Source organism: Pleuronectes platessa, chromosome 17, assembly GCF_947347685.1.
Source record: "Pleuronectes platessa chromosome 17, fPlePla1.1, whole genome shotgun sequence".
NCBI classification, from domain to species: domain Eukaryota; kingdom Metazoa; phylum Chordata; class Actinopteri; order Pleuronectiformes; family Pleuronectidae; genus Pleuronectes; species Pleuronectes platessa.
The window spans coordinates 18,077,773-18,097,596 of NC_070642.1; the positions used below are offsets into that span (position 1 = coordinate 18,077,773).

At 43.2% G+C, this 19,824-nt stretch overlaps 2 protein-coding genes across 3 annotated transcripts; one reads left to right on the plus strand and one right to left on the minus strand.

Annotated features, from left to right (window-relative positions):
* Positions 1 to 271: 271 nt before the first annotated feature.
* On the plus strand, positions 272 to 10,785 carry capn3b (calpain 3b). 2 transcript variants are annotated; one of them, XM_053445925.1, is made up of 22 exons: positions 272 to 795; positions 3,838 to 3,907; positions 4,156 to 4,274; positions 4,510 to 4,643; positions 5,066 to 5,234; positions 5,568 to 5,651; positions 5,741 to 5,832; positions 5,936 to 6,013; positions 6,179 to 6,339; positions 6,420 to 6,589; positions 6,674 to 6,685; positions 7,030 to 7,238; positions 7,398 to 7,434; positions 7,914 to 8,000; positions 8,906 to 8,983; positions 9,077 to 9,134; positions 9,216 to 9,283; positions 9,557 to 9,625; positions 9,711 to 9,789; positions 9,930 to 10,046; positions 10,261 to 10,319; positions 10,464 to 10,785. In XM_053445925.1, the coding sequence occupies exons 1-22, from the start codon at positions 478 to 480 to the stop codon at positions 10,488 to 10,490; spliced, it is 2,295 nt and encodes a 764-aa protein (XP_053301900.1). In that variant the 5' UTR covers positions 272 to 477; the 3' UTR covers positions 10,491 to 10,785. The 2 variants fall into 2 exon arrangements, with proteins under 2 accessions (XP_053301900.1, XP_053301901.1); XM_053445926.1 differs by lacking the exons at positions 272 to 795; positions 3,838 to 3,907; positions 4,156 to 4,274; ... (6 more) ...; positions 6,420 to 6,589; positions 6,674 to 6,685 and adding an exon at positions 6,703 to 6,722.
* Positions 10,655 to 19,805, minus strand: znf106b (zinc finger protein 106b). The gene is made up of 21 exons (XM_053445923.1): positions 19,652 to 19,805; positions 19,331 to 19,458; positions 19,162 to 19,223; positions 18,410 to 18,613; positions 16,546 to 17,862; positions 15,869 to 16,184; positions 15,703 to 15,763; positions 15,265 to 15,419; positions 15,115 to 15,175; positions 14,523 to 15,036; positions 14,374 to 14,420; positions 14,158 to 14,291; positions 13,820 to 13,957; positions 13,528 to 13,644; positions 13,121 to 13,312; positions 12,652 to 12,714; positions 12,414 to 12,533; positions 12,062 to 12,133; positions 11,894 to 11,965; positions 11,638 to 11,784; positions 10,655 to 11,555 (listed from the first exon to the last, which is right to left on the minus strand). The coding sequence occupies exons 1-21, from the start codon at positions 19,659 to 19,661 to the stop codon at positions 11,490 to 11,492; spliced, it is 3,996 nt and encodes a 1,331-aa protein (XP_053301898.1). The 5' UTR covers positions 19,662 to 19,805; the 3' UTR covers positions 10,655 to 11,489.
* Positions 19,806 to 19,824: the final 19 nt, after the last annotated feature.

Consider the following 19,824-nt stretch of genomic DNA (forward strand, 5'->3'; position numbering starts at 1 on the left):
AAAAGTTGTATTTTCTCTGTCTTTTAATGTTATTCCATAATGATTACACCAACCACTTATTTCCCAGTCTTCCTTAGTCAGGATTTATCACTCTACAAATGTCACAGCAGTTCATGCAGTACGTTCTGCACTATTACATTTGGGGAATAGATTTCAGACGGGAGAACTGCACGACACTGTGTCCTGAAAATGTTGAGACAGGGTCAGGGTCTCTCTCTCTCTCCTCCTCCCCTCCTTAAAAGAGGCCTATATTTAGATTCAGGGAGACAACACTGACTGTGTGAGTGTGAGAAGCTGTTGGTCGGTGACTGTCCATGAGCAGTGACTGGATTTTTAAAAAAGGAACCAAAAGTGAACTGCGGGGAGTCAAGGAGGACACAGGAAGTTTCTTTGAGCTGTTTTGCAAGTAGATTTCTGCAAATAGGGAAGTTCTCCACTTTAAGAACTGAACCAGACTGAGGTGGACACTGAGATAAGATGGAGGTCAAGACACATGAATGGAAAGTGCCTCTGGTGGAAGACACACAGGTGAAGGTGATTCTGGAGACTGAGGCGTCAGTCGGGCCTGATGACAAAGCCGATTACCCTCCTGTCGGGTCAAACTCCATCTACTCTGCCATCCTGAGCAGAAACGAGGCCGTGAAGGATGCCAAGCGTCTCAAGACATTCTTGGAGCTGCGGGACAAATACTTGAAGAAGAAGGTGGTGTTTGAGGACCCCCTGTTCCCTGCAAACGACTCCTCGCTCTTCTACAGTCGCAAACCTTCCATGAAGATAGAGTGGAAACGTCCCTCGGTGAGTTCCAGTCTGTCGTCATTGTGTCCTTTAGGCACCAAGTCACACTCAAAGCAAAAGTGGCTCATGCACGGTTACAAAAAGCTCTCCTCTAAGATCCATGTGTTTGTCACCGCTTCCTGTGCAGCACATGGTTGGGATGACACGCTGATATGGCCGAGTGGTTGTGGGTGGATTACTTGCGCGGTTGCATTGCTCTGCGTTGTCACCTTCTGCAATCACTGACAGCTGACAGGAGGACACTCGCTGTCAATGCTGGGAAGCTTATTGGCAACTCAGTGTTGACTTCAGGGTTTTGATTCTGATTTACAAGGACTTGTAGGGTTTGGATTGGCATGAAATGGTTCTGAACTGCAGGCCTGAAAGTTGTCAGCAGACATTTAGCTGTGTTTGGCACAGAGCTGACAAACTGTGCCTCCCTCGACTCACAGTGCCTGGCAACACACTGACGTAATGTAATCAGCAATACACAGAAATGCTAACTCAAACACGTGACCTGTAAATTAAACTGTAACAGGTACAAATTAGATATAGATATAAGGATAAGTATATCAGAAGTTGGTGATATATAAACACTGGTGTGTATTAGGCTATTATACCATGTATATACATGCTTGGATTAATATTATTGATGAATAAACATGCGGTAAGTAGCAATGTCCCACATTTTCAATCATGTTTTAAAAAAGGGATCTATTTTAATTACAATATATATGTATTCCATAATAAATGTATATATTCATACATATAGATGGTGTATTCAGTTGTAACAATGAAATAGTTCCTAGTTAAATGATTAGTTTGTTATTATACTGGTTCACTGGACTGATCATATTTGAATGCAGCTTTTCTACAGATTAACACGATATAATGTGTTGATTAATGAGGCTCTGAGCTGCTGGTGGGCAGGTTCAGTTGCCTCAGTAGAGACCAAGGCTAGCTGCTCCACACTGTCTTTATGCTGAGCCAAGCTAACTTGCTCATAGGTTCATATGTAGAGTATGACCAGTTCCAAAATGTCAAAGCAGTCCAATAGGTTGCATTAAATGGAAATACTCAAGTAAATTATTATGCAGTAATTGGGTAAATACACTGAGTTACTTTTAACAATTGTCCTACACCGAAAAACAGCATAAACATGAAAATCAATCACAGTTTAAAGATGCTGTTATGAAGATTAAGTATTGATGCTGATATAATGACTTTTCATTCCCACATTATTCCTTCACCCTTTTTTACAATAACATGAAAATAAAATAGTTAAAATGTTGGTTGTTATTTATAAATACATTTCATCGGCCGTCAAATCGAAAACAGACATTTTATTAGTTTCAGCTTTGTGAAATCCAGTGGAGCACAAATTGAGATGGTGGTGACCACTTAATGGCCGATGACAGATTGAAACATTCAGATGAGACCAGTGACACATGAATCCCATCAAGGGGTCAGCGGTGGTGCCTGCTCTAAATACAGAACATGAGGCTGCATTTTAATGGCCTTAGTTATGGTCAGTCGTGTGATTAAGGGACTCGAGTCCCTGCTGTGAACCCTCTAAATAAACTCTGTATGAGACCTGATCACTCATATCTTTATTCTCACCATCCTGTTTTCTGATGCTTGAAACTGTAGCTTCAGGATATTAAGAGTTTTCTTGCAACATTGGATTTTTCTCTGACAATCCCATATTTTGTTTGATGGATTTCAAAAGGTTTTAAGGGACAGTGGTATAAATCACTTTTCACACGTTTGGCCTTGATCTACTGTTTTTTCTCCTGTGCTTGTGTAATTGAAGGATTTCAGAAGAAAAAGACAGACAAATAGAAACATGTCATAAAACATAAGTACAATCTGTGTAGCAGAAATACACTTTTTCATTTTTATTCCTTTAATTATCTTGTGAACCCCTTTGGATTATATGGACCATAGACTGTCAATAAAGACGGAAGACATCATAAAACCATCTTTGAGAAAAAAAGGGATTTGACATGTGCTTTGATTCTTTAGTTTGGTCCATGTCCCATCCACTAACATGGAGGGAGCAGAGTTTATGACCGGTGGAGATTGAGATGCTTTGGCTTCAGTTTGGGGGGGGCAGTCATATCCTCCATCTTAACATACAAGTTCATGATTCAAATCCACAAGTTGTAAATCACTTATACAAAAGCTCTTGTAATCTTCCAACACGAACTCCCTCTCATAAACAAACGGCTCCATGATGACAGCCCAATAACACGCCAGCGAGCTGAGGTCCATGGTTCCCACTGAAGCTGTCACCGGTGCCGCCACGACAGATATGTTGTAACGAGTCGAGGGGGCTTCACCGCAGCGTTGTCACTTGTTCAGACGACCAAAGAGTCGCGACCGGTCGACCTTTAACAGCTGCCTCCTCATAGATATGCAGTGAAAGCAGAGGGCCATCGGGGTCCCAGGTCCAACACAGTCAGGGAAAATTCTCCAACCCGTCTCCGGTTTCAGGGTCATGTCCTCGTGTTATAAATCATATCGGGTGTAGAGTTGTAGATGCAGATTTTAAATTGTTTTGACGTTGACATTTTGTGAAAAAAAGAAAAACAACAAGCATAGATGCCCTATTGAAATTGTAAGGATTTTTATTATTATTTTTCAGGCAAATTAATTGGCTTTTTGAGGGGTTTAACAGGTTCAAATTCTTACCAGAATTTGCAGAAAATTTGAAAGTGGTGAAATTTACTTTTTATTTATTTTCTGTAATTTGTTTAATTTGTTTAATTGTTTTAATTGTTTTAACCGAAGAGGCAATGTTTAACATATCAAACAAATGTACTTGGTTTAAATAAAAACCTAAAAATCTACCTACTCTAAACCTTGTAGATTTTTTGATTCAAATTAATTCAGCACTTTTATTTATTATTATTATCCAATAAAGAGAGGAGGGGAAATTATTAAACAGAACTTCCTATCGATATTTTTCCAGCTAGTAAATCTATCGTTTCATACCGAAAAAAAGATTTGATATTTCACAACATGCTCAGAAATATAACTTTCCTTTTTTTTTAATGACAGGAAATCTGTGACAAGCCTGAGTTCATCGTGGACGGAGCCAACAGGACGGACATCTGTCAGGGAGAATTGGGTAATTTTTCAACAGTTCCTGCTTTCACATAAATAGTTTTCAAACAACCAAACACATGATTATGAACCAGAGGAAGAAAGGATAAGAACATGTCTGGAAATGTTATAATGCTTAATATAAAAAAGATTTTTCACTCTCTCTCCTTTCCCAGATTTCCCCTTTGCCTCCATGACAACCCTTTATTGCTTACACCTAGAGAAGAACAGTTTTTGACACTCTCTTGTGTTTTCATGAATCTGCTGTGACAGGTGACTGCTGGCTGCTCGCTGCCATCGCCTGCCTGACGCTGAACGAGAAGCTGCTGTACAGAGTGATCCCTCCAGACCAGAGCTTCACTGACAACTACGCCGGCATCTTCCACTTCCAGGTTTTTACATAAAACACCTGACACACTGTGAAACAAACAAGCCAAGTTTCATGTTCTTTCAAAATCATCTTTGAAAACCATACTCAGAGATTTTATTTGATCAGGTTAGTAAATAAACGTTGAGGGGATACAAACAAGAAAAGCACCAATTTATGTCAACTTTTAAATATTTATTTTTTCCAGTTTTCTCCTTGCTGACTCTGTTTCCCTCCTGTTCTGTTTTTCCTGTTCTCAGTTCTGGCGTTATGGAGAATGGATCGACGTGGTCGTGGACGACCGAATCCCCACCTGCAACAACCAGCTGGTGTTCACCAAATCTTTCAGAAAGAACGAGTTCTGGAGCGCACTGTTGGAAAAGGCTTATGCAAAGTAAGCAGAGTCTATTAGTGCCCCACCTGCAAAGTGGTGGCGTGCACATCTTTACTTCTCATGTGTTGAAGTTCAATTTGGGTCAGATTCCCCCCCACTGCAAAAAGCTTGAGTCAAAAAGTAAAAGCCTGGGGACATGAAATAATTTCACTTGAATTTAAAGTCTTAATTCAAGATGATCTGTCAAATGAGACGATTTACACTTGAAACCAATGACCTCTGACCTCATTACCGCTCTTGAATTTAAAGAGAAACTTGGTTTATATGAGGTTTATATCTTTCACGAACACACACACACACACACACACACACACATTGTACCTTTGTTTCTCATATTGGCTGCAGACACCATAACGAATTCAAGCCTTCTCTCTCTCTCTCTCTCTCTCTCCCCCTTCCTCCCTCCCACCTCCCTCCCTCAGGTTGCACGGCTCTTACGAGGCTCTGAAGGGGGGGAACACATTGGAAGCCATGGAGGATTTCACAGGTGGCGTTACCGAGTTCTTTGAGTTGTCCGCGGCGTCTAAAGATCTGTACACCATCATGAAGAAGGCGCTGGAGCGAGGCTCGCTGATGGGCTGCTCCATAGATGTGAGTGATGGAGGAGAGAGTCAATGAAGAAAACACAGAAAAGACACTGAACAAGAACGAAATAGAACAATTGACATGATAAACGGAGGGGGTGGCAAGGTGGTACAGTGGTTTGCACTGTTCCCTTAAGGTTCTTGGTACAAATCCCAACATAAAAATCTGAAATCAATTTTACTTCAGCTGTCAACAAGAGGAAGATGTCAGGGACAGTATTTAAAGATCAGCAGGAAATTTGTATTTCCCCATGTTAATCAGACTATATCAACAATTCTTTCTCACAATAACAGAAGATAAAGTTCAAAAGATAGATTCAAATGATGTTGTTTCCCTCAGGTTGTCTCAGCCAGTGAAATGGAGACTCGGACTGGTCAGGGGCTGGTTAAAGGCCATGCCTACTCCATCATAGGCCTGGAGGAGGTAGATATAAACCTGCACTTTCTCTGAATGCACACGTGGTTTTTTTATGTTGTGTATTTTCCAGTAACGCTGATGAGGTGTTGTTCTAGTGTGATGAGGTTGCAAAGGACACAAAAATTCGCCTGATTCGCCTGCGCAACCCCTGGGGCTGGGTGCTGTGGAAGGGACCGTGGAGTGTAAAGTGAGAGTCTAATACAAGGCTTCCAATATCATGTGTTATTGTTAATTTTATTGTTATTTCGTGCTAATACGGTTTTATTAATGTGGTAATATTTTTTCCATAGTTCCAAAGAGTGGTCGACCATTTCCATCGCGGACAAGGAGAACCTAAAGAAACAGACTGTGGAGGCGAGTGAGTTCTGGTGAGTGAAACCACTGTGTCATTCATTTGTACCACATCTGTAACTCTGGCCTCTCAGCACTTTATTGAACCATGAAATTCATGTCAACCATCACCAACAAGTCGAAGGTTCCAACTATTTAAATCTTGTTCTCTTACCACCGTCCTCCCTCACGTTCCCATCCAGGATGTCTTTCGATGATTTCAAGAGGAACTTCACGAAGCTGGAGATGTGTAACCTGACCCCCGACGCGCTGCAGGGGGACGAGAGAAACAGCTGGACCGTGTCGGTCAACGAGGGCCGCTGGGTGAGAGGCAGCTCGGCTGGCGGTTGCAGGAACTTCCCAGGTAGGCTTCAGCCTTCAAACTCTTTAAGTGTCATCTTTGCTCGTGTTTTTTCTCTTTCATTTACTTTCGGTGTTTTCCAGACACATTTTGGACAAACCCTCAGTATCGGCTGCAGCTTTATGAGGAGGACGATGACCCAGAGGATGGAACGGTGGCATGCACTCTGGTCGTGGCTCTGATGCAGAAAGGTCGACGGATGCAGCGCCATCAGGGGGCCAAGTTCCTCACCATCGGGTTTTCCATCTACGAGGTAGTGATCTCAAACACTTCAGCCGTTCAATGCCCATGTGCATTCACTGGAGTTAAACTCTGAACTTCCTCTGTGTCTCTGTAGGTACCAAAGGAGGTATGCCCATCACGGAGAAGGACCTTATTGTGATGAAGTCAGTGGTTTCTCTGTATTGACCTTAGTCTCCAGAAACTTGTGTGTTCACTTGAGGAGTATAGGTAGTAATAGCATTGGTCAAGCTTTACTAAAACCTCCAGTTAATTCACACAACACAAGTTAAAACATTTATTAATGGAGACAAAATGTACATTTGGGAAAGTATCTTTGGGAAGAGTACCTGTTGCACGTTTAATTTTAATCCTTAAATACTACTACTTCCCTTTCCTTGGAGCTCATCCCCTTCTCACCATTCTTCTCTCACCATTTCCACTCTTTCACTGCTTTTCTTTTCCCATCCCCAGATGTGTGGACAGAATCAGCATCTGCAGAAGGACTTCTTCCTGTACACAGCCTCCAAGGCCAAATGCCAGGCCTACATCAACCTGCGAGAGGTAACGGAGCGTTTCCGTCTGCCGCCAGGAGAGTACGCCATCATCCCCACGACCTTTGAAGCCCATCAAGAGGGCGAGTTCCTCCTGAGGGTCTTCTCCGAGAAGCAGAGCACATCCGAGTAAGGATCGCTGAGGGTGGGCCGCTGCGCATGTTTGGTGCTGCAGCTGATGTTATTTTGAGAGGTTGCTGACAGAAAGAGTGCAAAATATAGCAAAGCCTTTAAATAAGGGTCATTATCGGAGCTTCAGAATGCTAATGTGTCTGTTTCCCCTCACAGGGAGGCGGAGAACACCATCGAGTCCGGAAAAATCCAGGTTTGTAACATGATTAAAGAGGGAGTCTGAATTTGACATTTTATAATCCCGTTTTCGTCTCCTTCATATTCCATCTACTCTATTTAAATCTCGTCTTGTCTCAGTGCACACTGAATGTTTACTCATTGTTTTCCCCACATGAGTCACTAACACACCTCAGTATTCAAGTGTTTTCCTCCTTTTCCTCTCATTTCATCTTTCTGTCCTTCCTTGTCTTATCGGCCGTCAGCAAGACAAGAGAAAGAAGGAAGAGGTAACACGTGCATGTCAGTGGATTTTCTTTTAAAATCTGCTTCCCACCGCTGCTGCTCATTATCACACGTCAGCTTTGTGCAACGTTATCAGTTAGTTTGTCCCATCATTGTAAATACAGATTATAACCAGTGGAATAACTTTAGAGTAACTTGGTTTTGTCTGTCCTGTTTGTCTTATATAACCCTTCACTCCTCTCGCCAACGGGGCCGTGACCCACATGCCAGCCTATTGTATTTGTGTCGGACAGAGCGCGAGCCAACAAAGAGATTGAGCATGACGGCATCCGGGGGGAGAAGAAGAAGAAACCAAAGGTAATCTCCTTGTTGTGGGAACAGAGTGTGAATAGATAGTCAGTGTTTCTTTTTATTTAAAACAAAAACAGTGCAGCCACACTACAAATAGCTCAGTGTGACCTTTGACCTGTCGTCCTGACTGATGGCTCTGTAATGCAATCTCGACCAGGTCATATAACCTCACTGGGAATAAAATAATCGCGTTTGGAGCCAAATTATCTCAAGTGGCAGCTGCACCTGTTTTTTTTTCCACGAGGCCACAGTCGTTCAAATTATCTCCTGCCCCCTTCTGGTACTGTGTGGAAATGCCTCCAATGGCATTCAATTAAAGCCATAGATATTAAATAAATAGTTGTAAATAAAGTGATGGAACAGAATGAGGCCATGAAAGAATGTGAACAAAACCCAAATGGTCCAAAGATCATTTCAGAACACAAAGAATAGTTAGAGATGACTGAATAAACCAGTATTTTGGACGAAAGTCGACAACATCCTACTCATTTGCTTTCAAAAGTCCTCCTCTATGCAGATGATACAATTTATTACAAATTTAACCTACAAGGCCAGAACGCTGTTTTCAGCTGAAGCTCATTTTCTGGCCTTTTTCTAAGTTTTAATGGGTTCATGTGTTTTGATGCCCGAATGTCAAATTTAGCTAGTTGCATCACATAAATTAGACAGGAGCAAAATGCTTGCTAAAAGCTGATGATGTCCAAACATAAAATAATCCTTATTAAAAGGTACAACAATTACAGTTTTAAAATGTATATAACCTTTACACACTTTTATCAGAAAGCTCTTGAACTTCAAAATCTCATTTGTCATTATTTCTCTATTTTCCAACATACAGATTTCACAAACTCATGAATAGTTATTAGCACCAGAAAGAAAGGATGAATCAATCTTCGATCTTTTTTTTTCAGCGAAAACTGTTGGAACCTGAGGAGGAGACTGAAGAGGAAAAACAGTTCAGGGCCATTTACAAGCAGATTTCTGGTGAGGTGAGTACCAGTGAGACTGAGGACAACACAGTGTGAACACGCCGAGTTCTAATTGAGCCCAGATTGAATCCAATCCTCCCTTCCCTCCGTCAGGACATGCAGATCTGTGCCAACGAACTCCAGACCATCATGAAGAACGTTCTCTCCAAACGTGAGTGAGCTGAGAAGATCAGGACGATCCTCAGTCTGTGCCATGTTGCAATCCCCTCACATGGGGTTCTCCTTTCCACAGATGGTGACATCAAGACCAAAGAAGGTTTCAGCCTCGAGACGTGTCGGAGTATGATCGCCTTGATGGATGTATCCTGTTAGCTGGTTCAAGTGTGTGTGTATGGGTAACAGCAGAGAAGCCTTGTGCTGCCGGAAGATGGCTTCAACAGGTTGTTGGTTTTAATCCCCCTTGTCATATCTAGTTACCCAGTGGAGCTTCTGACATTTTAATCAAATAACTCGGAGGTAAGACCAAAGATTCTCCCTTACAAACAAAATCACAGCACAGTACTCCAATATAAACTTTCTAAAAGGGGTCAACGAGCGATGCCACGTGTTTTTTCATAACTCAACGTCTCTCAGACCGATGGGACCGGAAAACTGAACCTGCAGGAGTTCAAGCACTTGTGGAAAAAGATCAAGGAGTGGCAGGTAGAGGGTTCTCAGCCGCCTGTATCTTTAATTCTACAAAACCCTCCAGGTCTTCTTCTGATCATCGGTGTCTGTGTGTTCGCAGCTGATCTTCAAGCGTTATGATAAAGACAAAACTTGCTCCATCAGTAGTTTTGAGATGAGGAACGCTGTGAATGACGCAGGTGAGAAACACAACACAACAGAATCCACCACTTAAAGAATTCGCTGGGTTTACTTTAACAATTTTTTCCAACCACTGATTAATGAGGAAACTTTATTTGTATTATTAAATCTTGAACTGTTTCTTTCTCTCTATGTGAAGGGTTTCAACTCAACAAACAGCTTTATGACATCATAGCGATGCGTTACGCCGATCAACACCTCAACATCGACTTTGACAGTTACATCTGCTGTTTCGTGAGGCTCGAGGGAATGTTCAGTAAGTATTCATATAATTTTACTACGAGCTATTCAGATTCTGATCATTTCCTTGTACACAGGAGCTTTCCTTGCTTTTTTTACTAAACCAGTGTCGAAAAACTACAAATATAAGAACCTTTGCACGACCAACTGTAGCTCAGCTCAACTACATGAGTCCAATGTGTATTTAAAAAAAGACAATGATGAAGATTTGTTGATCTCGTCTCTTGCAGGAGCTTTTAATGCCTTCGACAAAGACGGCGATGGAATAATTAAACTCAACGTCCTGGAGGTGCGGCTCATTTTCAGCATTTTGCTCCAAAGCAGGAAATCCTGAAGTGTTGTTAGTTTGAGTCAATGTTTATTGTTATATTTGACCTTGACATCATTTAAATTAGTAATGAAACTCTTTATTCCTGTGTTCCTCTCTTTGCAGTGGCTCCAGCTCACCATGTATTCTTAAATCACCCTCCTGGCCCCGGATGTTGCTGCAGACACAAACTTTGACTTAAGCCTAATTGGACTAAGTGTAGTTTTGCACAGTTACAACAAAGTCTGGATGTCGTATCCACAAATTTTCAGAGTTGCTTAATGTATTTAGTTTTTAAATATACAGGAGGCGAAGACTGTGAATGCAATTTGTCTTTTTATTGCTGTACACTTACAGTATGGATTTTATGTGAGTGAAGTGAAATACAGACCTTAACATGAATACAGCCTCATTCAAGTTAAAATATAAATCTATCAACTTATAACAACTGTCACTTCTTTCTTCCATCACTCAGAAAGATGATGTGTTGTATAAAGTCACTTAGAGGACAAGAGGGTTTCCTCCAAAGGAATTCTCCCAGAAATGTGTAAAGTAACACAATTTCCACATTTAATGCAAAATGTTTCAATAACCAAACCTCAAGTCACCACACCAGGATTTAATTAATTAGGAGTTATCAAGTGAGCCGATGGATGAGGGATTAGACTTCATCTAATTTGATCCATGTTCAGCTTTCATTTTTTCTCCTTTACCTCAAATACTCAAGTCAAACAAAAACCCACAACCTCCACTTGAGTCAATATAAAGCAAAACACGACGGCTTTAACTTCAATTTACAAGATGTGCTGCTTCTCAAACATACTGAGCTTTTTACATCAGTGCTGCATAGTTGCTTTGCATATGCCAGTTCTGAAGAGACGTATTAAGTGCTGTACATGCTATGGTGTCTAAACCCGCAGGTCATGTGTTTACAAAAAAGGGTAAGGAATTATTTGGCTCAAGAAATAAAGTTGAATTGCTGGTAAATTAGAGACTGAATGAGTTCAGTTTGACCCTGAACGTCTCGGCCTCTTCATGCAACAGCTTCATGGGATCAAGTGGAGTTCAGACTTCTTAACAAGAGATTAGAGGCTGAGATGCTGAATAAATGTAAAGAAACATGAGATCTGTATTCATGGATGACACTCCCCTTCACCTTGGCTCCGGTTGTGTATAACAGTCGTTTTTCACGTGGTTCTGCATGTGGTCAGGAAGCTTCTGCAAGAAGCACAAGCAGCTTTCACGACTCTGTGTTCAAATATGGCGAACAACATTTAGAACAAAGCAACAAGCTCAATACCTGTTGAACCGACTGTTGTGTGGAGAAGAACTTCTCACAGCCTCTCCAGCGACATTTCGCCATCTGCAGATTGGGTTTGCTGTGATCGCCGACAAGATGCTGCAGAAGGTGCTCCTCCATGCCGAAAATAAGAGAGCAGTTCTGCCACTGGACAAAGGTAAAGACACAATTCCGTTAAATCATTAAATATCTTCAAAAAGAATGATTTTAATTTATTTATTTTAAATATTCTTAAAAAAAGAAGCTGGATCTTTACCAAGCAGCGGTAGTTTTGCAGCAAGTTGAGCTTCACAGCTTGAACGCTGCCATCGTAGCAGCCTGTGTAGATCTGAGGTGACAACAAAACCACGTAAATACAACAAAATCAAGCCACACTGGGGAAAAGAGCATTGTTTGTAAATATGAATCCCTCTTCTGCACTTACCACACTCTTATGAATGGTCATGCACATCACCATGTCACTGTGACCCTTGTACACCTGCAGGCAGTCGTGGGACTAGGAGAAAGAAAACAATCAAACAAAGTTCACACATAAAACCTAAAATACAAATTGCTTCAGAAAGTCAAATTGAAGATACCGAATCGATCTTAATTCAAGGAACAAACCTAAATTAACTTTAAAAACTAATTATAGTGAGATTGTTTCAGGTATTCCTCATTGGATGCTGAAGCATCAGGGACTGAACGAAAGTTCGTCTGCTACTCAAAACTCAAAGAAATTAAAGCACACAAATCATTCCCATCTGTAATTAGTTGGTTTCCAGAGTCGTGAATACCTGTAGCTCATAAACTCGGACCATCTGATCCAGACAGGCCGTCACCATCACCTTCCCCAAGATGACGATTGAGGTGACGGCGTGACCGTGACCCTTGTAGACACGAAGCAACTCCCCCGTCTGCAAGAGACAGCGGACGACAAAGATTATATTGAAAGCACAAAAGTTCGATATAAAGAATGAATCAGGACAGGCACCGTCAGGCACAGGGATTCTCTTCCATCAATAACCCACTTACATGGAAGTTGTGGGCGTGAACGGATGTGTCACTGGAGCCGCTGAAGACCAGGTCGTTCACCACCTGAAAACCACAACGCGAGTCGGATTCATTTCTCCTGAAGTAATCATGTCTTTGTCAATCTACTGATCACATGCTCATCAACAAGAAATAGTCAACACTTTTTAAATATGTAAAATACAGCAGTTTGTTCATGCTTAGAAAAAAATACATATATATATAAACATAAAATGCAGGTTTCACGTTTGAGAATCTGCTGCAAATGTTCAAATATGAATTTTGACGGTGACATGACAAAAAAAGATCTGAAGTTTTTCTTCTTAACTTCGGAATCTCATGCATATGTGGAACAAGTGACAGCACTTAACATGTTATTGAAAATTACAACAGTAAAACTCATTTCCAAGAAAGATTTCAAACTTATGTGGTAATTTAAGTTGCACGATTAAAGGTCAGTTTCCTCCCTCACCGTCATACAGAGAACCGTCTTGGTGTGACCTTCCAGCGAGCGCAGCAGCAGGCCTGTCTTGGCGTCCCGTACGCTGATGGTGCTGTCGTAGGATCCGACCAGCAGCAGCCGGCGGGCGCCCTCCTGAGACGTGCCCATGCAGCTCACCCCTCGAGGGCCGTGGCATTCAAACACATCGAGCTGCCTCAGGGTCTAATGAGAGATGAAGTTGAAGAAAACATGAGGAAATTACTTTCATTGGGTTTCAATCAGGACATTTGTCTTGAGGTTCATAGTCTAACCGCTTAATGTGGACTCTGTATTATATATGTACTATAGGAACTTAAGTTTGAACCAATCAAATACTTTTAGGTTGATCACTCAAATACTCCAACTTCTCCCGTGGGAAATCAACCCAAGTCACTCACCCTTAAATCGTAGCTAACGACGGATCCATTGGCGAGTCCAGCGTACAGAGTGTTCCAGGCTATGTGCAAACACAGCACTCTGTCTGGTAAAAAGGTTTGCTGCAGACACTTCTTTGACTAAAGGTGAAAAGACATGGATGTACAGTTTTAAGTACGAGGGTTAAAAACCCATAAATAATTCAGCAATTTGAAAATAACAAATCAGTAACTCCTTAGAGAGACTACAGCTCAGGTAACATCAACCACTGGAATGATTGACAGTGTAATAAAGACTGGGTCAGGTGTTCTGCACCTTCACGCTGTAGCAGCGGATGGTCCGGTCACTTGATCCGGTGTAGAGGCGAGCCGTCGGGGAGTGGGGGAGGATTGACACCAGCAGGCAGTTGACTTTGTTTGTGTGACCCTGGAACACGGCTTTGCTCTCCCTGGTCTGGATTCACAGAGAAACAGAGCGGACGTTTCATGAGGAGACTTGATACCAGCAGATTTCAAGGTGTATGAGATCTTAAATGTTTTTTACAGAACATATGGAAATATATTTGATTTGATTTGACAGTATTAGGACTCAGCTGCTTTGTGCTGGGCAGTCTAAAGAGGCATATGTCAGTGTGACGTGACTCGACAACGCACCCTCAGACAGTAGGCTCGTGCTGTGTTGTCCCCTGAACATGTGTACAACAGGCGCCTGTGGATTTGCATGCCATGCACGGGCCCGGCGTGACTCAGAAACTCTCCCAGCGACGGCTCCTCCTCCTCAACAGACACTGAAACAAGGAGGATTTTATTGATTTAACACCTTTTAATCTTCACTTGGTGCATTTATTAAAAAGGAGGGATGCTAGTCACCTGCAGGAGATTTGGCAGCTTTCACTGGCAAAGAAATCTTAACCTTTCTGAAGGACCAAGAGAAAATGGTGGATCACATTTCACATAACTGAAACTGCAGATCCCTATAATGTCCATAGCTCCGACATGAACCTGATATTGAATCTCACCTGTCAACCTCCTTTTGCTGAAACGTCTGTGTGCTGGCAGAACTCAGCTCCACACTTGAAACCTGCTGCTCTGGATTAGCTGAAACATCCGGAACCTCCTCAGGTAAGTCCTCGTCATCTGATTCATCAATGTTGATAACCACCGGGTCGGAGGGATCCATCATTTTCCCGGAGTCGTCGCTCTCGTTCCCATCACATCCCACATTGACTAGTGCTGACGTCAAGGCTGCAGCAGCAGCAGAGGTCGTGGGAGCAGCTGGGTGTGAGGGTCTGAGCAGCAGTCGGGGGGGAAGCTCAGAGGGAAATGAAGGCACAGGTTGGTTCAGAGGTACGTGAGGTGCGTCGGTGCTGGAGGAGACAAACTGTCCGGCCTGTGAAGCTGTGGCTTCTTCCTTTACTGTCGTGGCAGACGGTTGCTGGCTGGAGGAAGCCAGGGAGGCACTAGAGGAAGGAGGGGGAGAGTGTCTTGGCTGCAGGGGAGCAGCTGATGAGGCGGTGGTTATGTTAGACGCTCCTGAGGAAACAATAAGAAACAGTTTTTTCGCTTGCTAAACCGTTTAGAGCACAATTTCTATGTTGGGTTAATCAGTACCTTGCATCCCCTGCAGGATCTCAATGCGTTTGGCTCTCAGAGTGTTGACCTCGGTAGAAAACTAAAAACAGGAAACAAGGCATTTAATGCAAATCTTTGGCTGGACATCTAAAAAAAAAAGATACAACTTTCCTTCACTAGAGCAGTTACCTGCTGTCTCAGTAGCAGAATTCTCTGGACCTCTGCGTAGGCCACCTGCAGCGCGTTTCGAGCCTGGATCAGAGAAATGTCCAAATCCTGCAGCGAGTGGCTCAGCTCGTCCTCCCTCAGAGACACGGCCAGCAGCTGGTCCATGGGACCCTGATCTGCAAGTGGACAACAGGGTGGACAAAGATGGGAAACATTACTGAGTTTCACATAATAAATGTCTGAAGTCCATGTTAATACATTTGTGCTTGTGCAGTCATTTTCATTTTTGCAGTATTCTTGCAGCCTTGCAACAACATGAGATGTGGATAAAGTTTTGATTCTTCTACTGTGAAGTGGAAATGACTGAAAACGCCATAAATCTTTAAATCGAGGTTACACGTTGTAATGCAATTACTTTTGGTGTTATTTATGTTACAGTAGAAACAATGTCAGAATTACCTTTGTTTGAATTTGTTCTTTTCTTTTTTCTATTTGTCTCCTTTACAGAAATGTCATCATCCTGTAAAAAAAAAAAATTACAATAACTTTATCACAACAAGTATTTAAGAATCTAAGAAATAATAATTTGGTGGGGAACTTTGTTCTGGGACAATATTCTACTCACCTTTTGTTGCTTCCTCTTTTTGGCACGACTCAAACCTCCGTTCTCAGGCTCCACGCTTGGCTCTGCTTGGACGGGGGCTGCTGTTACTGTGGGACTGCCCGCACCCTGACCTGATGGGCCAGGCTCCTGCATCAAAGACCCTGACTGCTCGTCCCTGTGGGAGTCCATCTCGGTCGTGTCCTGGGCTGGCGGCGGCAAAGTCGAGTGTGTCTCTGAAGGACTGACTGGGATGGACTCCCATTGGAAGCCTTCGGACAGAGGCAGGTCAGAGTCTGTTCTGTGTTCAGGTGGAGGGTTCGACGACTCTATTCTTAACCTAAACACACATAATGACACATATAAGTGAGACAGACTTAATTCGTATAGCACTTATGATACAAACAAAGCAAAACAACAAGCCTCTCAGAATCAGAGAGTCAAATAATCCAAATGAAATAAAAACAATTAAAAACAACAGAGCAAGACAGGAACTGAGGTAACACCATCGGAAACCTCATTAATTTTAAATGAAGAAACACCAAAGGCAGATAGAAAGAGATCAATGATGAAGATTAAATAATAGTAAAAAGATGTGAAAAGAAAAGATTTTTCAAAGTAAAAACAACTCAAAGTAAATATATATATTGCACATAGCAAATAAAAGATGTTTACATGTGTTTTGATGGTGGTTTGCTCACCTGGGCGTTCTCGTGATGCTGACCGACCCCTCTCTTTTCCTCTTGTTGTACATCTCACTCCAGCTCAGCTTGTTCTTGGACCCTGATGAGCTGAGCGATTTCCGTCCAGCCTCCTTCCCAGCCGGACTTCTTCTTCTTGGTTCGTGGGCGATTCGCACCCTGGGGCTGCTTTGCTCAGAGGATGTGGCGTTGCCTGCGCATCCGGTCATTTCTTGCGTTACTTCGACAGTGGTCTGTTCTGGTGTGGCAGGAGCAACATTGGGAGGACAAACACCAGACGGTGCTTCAGGTACAAAGGGGGCGACCTGTGGACATGGCACAGATGTACTTGCAGCACCTGAAGGTTGCCCTTGCGCGGCTCCAGCCTGTTGTGTGGTGCTGCGATCAGCCACCTGGTCACTTGCCTCAACGTTCTGCCTCCTGGCTTCACGATCTGCTCTGCATGGCTCCCTCACACCCAGCGTTCTTCTGACTTGCCTCAGCATCTTACCGACGTCGACATCCATGAGCGGAGCTGCACCGGAGGACCTGTTCGCTGGAGCAGGACTAGAGAATCGATGTGAACTTTCTTGGCCCCGTTGAGGAAATCTAGGCCACTCATTCTGGTTTTGATCAAACATGGTGGCTCCCCTATACTGCCGGCTGTAATAGTCATCATAGTGGCGTTTGGCAGGCCATGTCCTTTGCTCAGACATGTCAGTCCTGCCACCGTTATAGGTGTTGTGTGGTCTGTAAACAGGTCTCCATGTTTGTGAGTGGCTGTTGTCAGGCCATGTCATATGCTCAGACATGTCAGTCCTGGCACCGGCATTGTAGTTGTGTGGTCTGTTAACGGATCTCCATGTTTGTGAGTGCTCCACATTCACACGCTGGTTGTGGACAGAAAAGTTGTCACTGTACCTCATCTGGTACATTGTGTTGGAACTCATGTGGGAACTCGTAAAGGAACTTGTGTGGCAACCCGGCTGTCGGAACTGTTCCCTGACATGATCGTGATGCCAAGGTCTGCCAGCAGGTGGTCCCGAAGAACCGGCCAGTCTTCCACTTTGATTCGGCGGAGGCATTTCACTTCTCCAAACAGGTCTTTGCACACTCAACACTTTGTTCTCCTTGTTTTGGACAACAACATTGCTTCTACCTTTCTGGAGGGTTTGCTGCATCTGTGTCTGTGTCTGTTGGTTCACTTCTTTGGATTGTTGTATCTTCACCACATCGGAGGCCACAGCGCTTTTCTTGGTGGAACCCTCTACCTTCTCCACACGCTTCTGAGCCGCGATTTGCTTCTGTTTCTTTTTCTTCTTTCCCTTTTGTTTCTTCCTGTGATGGAGAGAGGCAGAGTCATTGTTATGTGCCAGACAGGAGCAGTGTGTTTGTTGTGTCTTTTCTTTGCTCCTGTTTTTTTCCTCCTCTAGTGGTTGAATCACCGTGATTGTCTGCACCTGTGACTGGTCATGCTGCTCATTAGCCCCCCGCTGCCCTAGACTGGCCTATCACAATTCTGTGTCCTCAATAAAAAGACTGTGCTCGTGGAATTCCAGCTCTTGTATTCCCAATGCTGCCTCTGTCTGCATTGTCTAAATTTGCTGCTTGTTTATAGGTGTGAAGAGGAAGGTTAATGGCTTTGTGAGAACCCTGTACATTCTTCCATACACCTAGTGTATTTTTATCTCGACACACCAGGTTATTGGTTGATGCCACCAATCCAAATCAATGTTCATTTAATTGTCTCCTTGACACTGACTCCCTTAAAGTTTCGAGATAGTCATGATACTGTCTCCAGATACCCAGAGACCCATCCAAGGGCCAAAACACTCATTCAAATGCAACATCCATTATCATAATGACATATCGGTGAAATTCTTACTCCTCTTTCCTCAGCGTCTTGTTTCTCTCTAGGATCCGGGCGATTGCTTCATGGCTCAGAGTCTTAACCAGAGGAAGAGGCTTTCTGTTTCTAGACATCAAGCCCTGCAACTTTGCTCTGTGTAGCGGAGTGGAGATGTGCTGGGTGTAGTCGCACAAACTCATGTCGTACACCTTACACGCCTGGCATTCATGGATCACATCCCTGTTCATCGAAGGACATAAAATCAGATATAAGTATATGTCAAAATCTCGGCTTCCAAATTGTGGGGAAAGGTTTTGGATCAAAACAAATACTAGAGCTGATATTACACCAGAGTTTTCAGAAAAATACCACAGAATTTAACGGGTCAAATTTTGGGGGAGATCTGGACAGAGGAATGGATCCAGGAATATTTTTATCACTGAATTTAACAATTTTGACATATTTAGGAGAGTAATATATATGATTAACATCCATCCTGAGAGACCCAGGACCGTGTTGAGGTAGTGTTTACACTGGGCCACACGTCCTGAATGCGTTTCCTGTGACCCCTTGTGAACGGACCTCACTTCCCTGGGAATAATCATATTGGTCCTTTTTGTTCACAAGGACCAAATTATGCTGTTTTCATCCAGTTTGTGTCCGAGGTGTTTGTGTGTCGGTGCGAGAGAAAGAGATCAGCTTTGACAGAGGCAACCATTCCACTAAATACTGTTCTACATCATCAATTCAACGGATAGAGATGTTTTCATTTGACGGACTGGACTCGCCTGCCCAGCGCTGACTCCAGCTCTCTGTGGTGCTGCATCCCGTGCACGTGCTCATGTGCTTCCTGTGTCAGAGAGAATAAAGAGCAGGTGAGAAGGATCCATGTGCTCAATTAAAAACAATCTGACATGAGCCAGTGCTGCTCCACATGTAAACATCTTGGTCACTCACACGTCTTGGAAAGGACGTTCGACACAGGATACACTCTGTGAGCCTCTCACGCTGCTGCTGCTGATGCTGTAGTTTCTTGTTGCCCTTTTTACCCACTGCCCCATGAGGGGTTGGAACCACTGACATCTCTGTGAAGCAAGCAACACACACACAGACAAAAGTAAACAAAGGGAGCTTTAGCACAACAGCCTGTAGCAGAGGGAGTAAACAGAACAACTGTAATGCATTCTACTGTTGACTTTTACTTTATAAACAGGAAAACACATCAAGCATTGAGTGTAAAGTTTAAAAGAAACAGCAGCACAACGTGCCACAACTCACCTGAACTCATACTAACTTGAATTTGAGAACTTCAAAGGTTCAAGTTGTGAACAAGTGACGTTTGACCATCAGGTAAGATTCCACATGACGACAGGACCCGCCGCCCTGGCAGCCGCCATGTTTGTTTTACGTCCACGGAGCGTTTGACGGCAGCGCCGGGTTTTGTCCCGCAG

Bases quoted from the DNA above. Each gene is read 5' to 3' on its own strand.
- capn3b (XM_053445925.1), top strand. From the start codon at position 478: ATGGAGGTCAAGACACATGAATGGAAAGTGCCTCTGGTGGAAGACACA. The intron at 9,284-9,556 runs GTATCCTGTTAG...AACGTCTCTCAG, and splicing joins GTATGATCGCCTTGATGGAT to ACCGATGGGACCGGAAAACT. The intron at 10,047-10,260 runs GTAAGTATTCAT...CGTCTCTTGCAG, and splicing joins GAGGCTCGAGGGAATGTTCA to GAGCTTTTAATGCCTTCGAC.
- znf106b (XM_053445923.1), bottom strand. The intron at 15,037-15,114 runs GTACTGATTAAC...TTGTTTCCTCAG, and splicing joins GATCCTGCAGGGGATGCAAG to GAGCGTCTAACATAACCACC. The intron at 13,313-13,527 runs GTGAGTGACTTG...ATCTCTCATTAG, and splicing joins TCGTTAGCTACGATTTAAGG to ACCCTGAGGCAGCTCGATGT.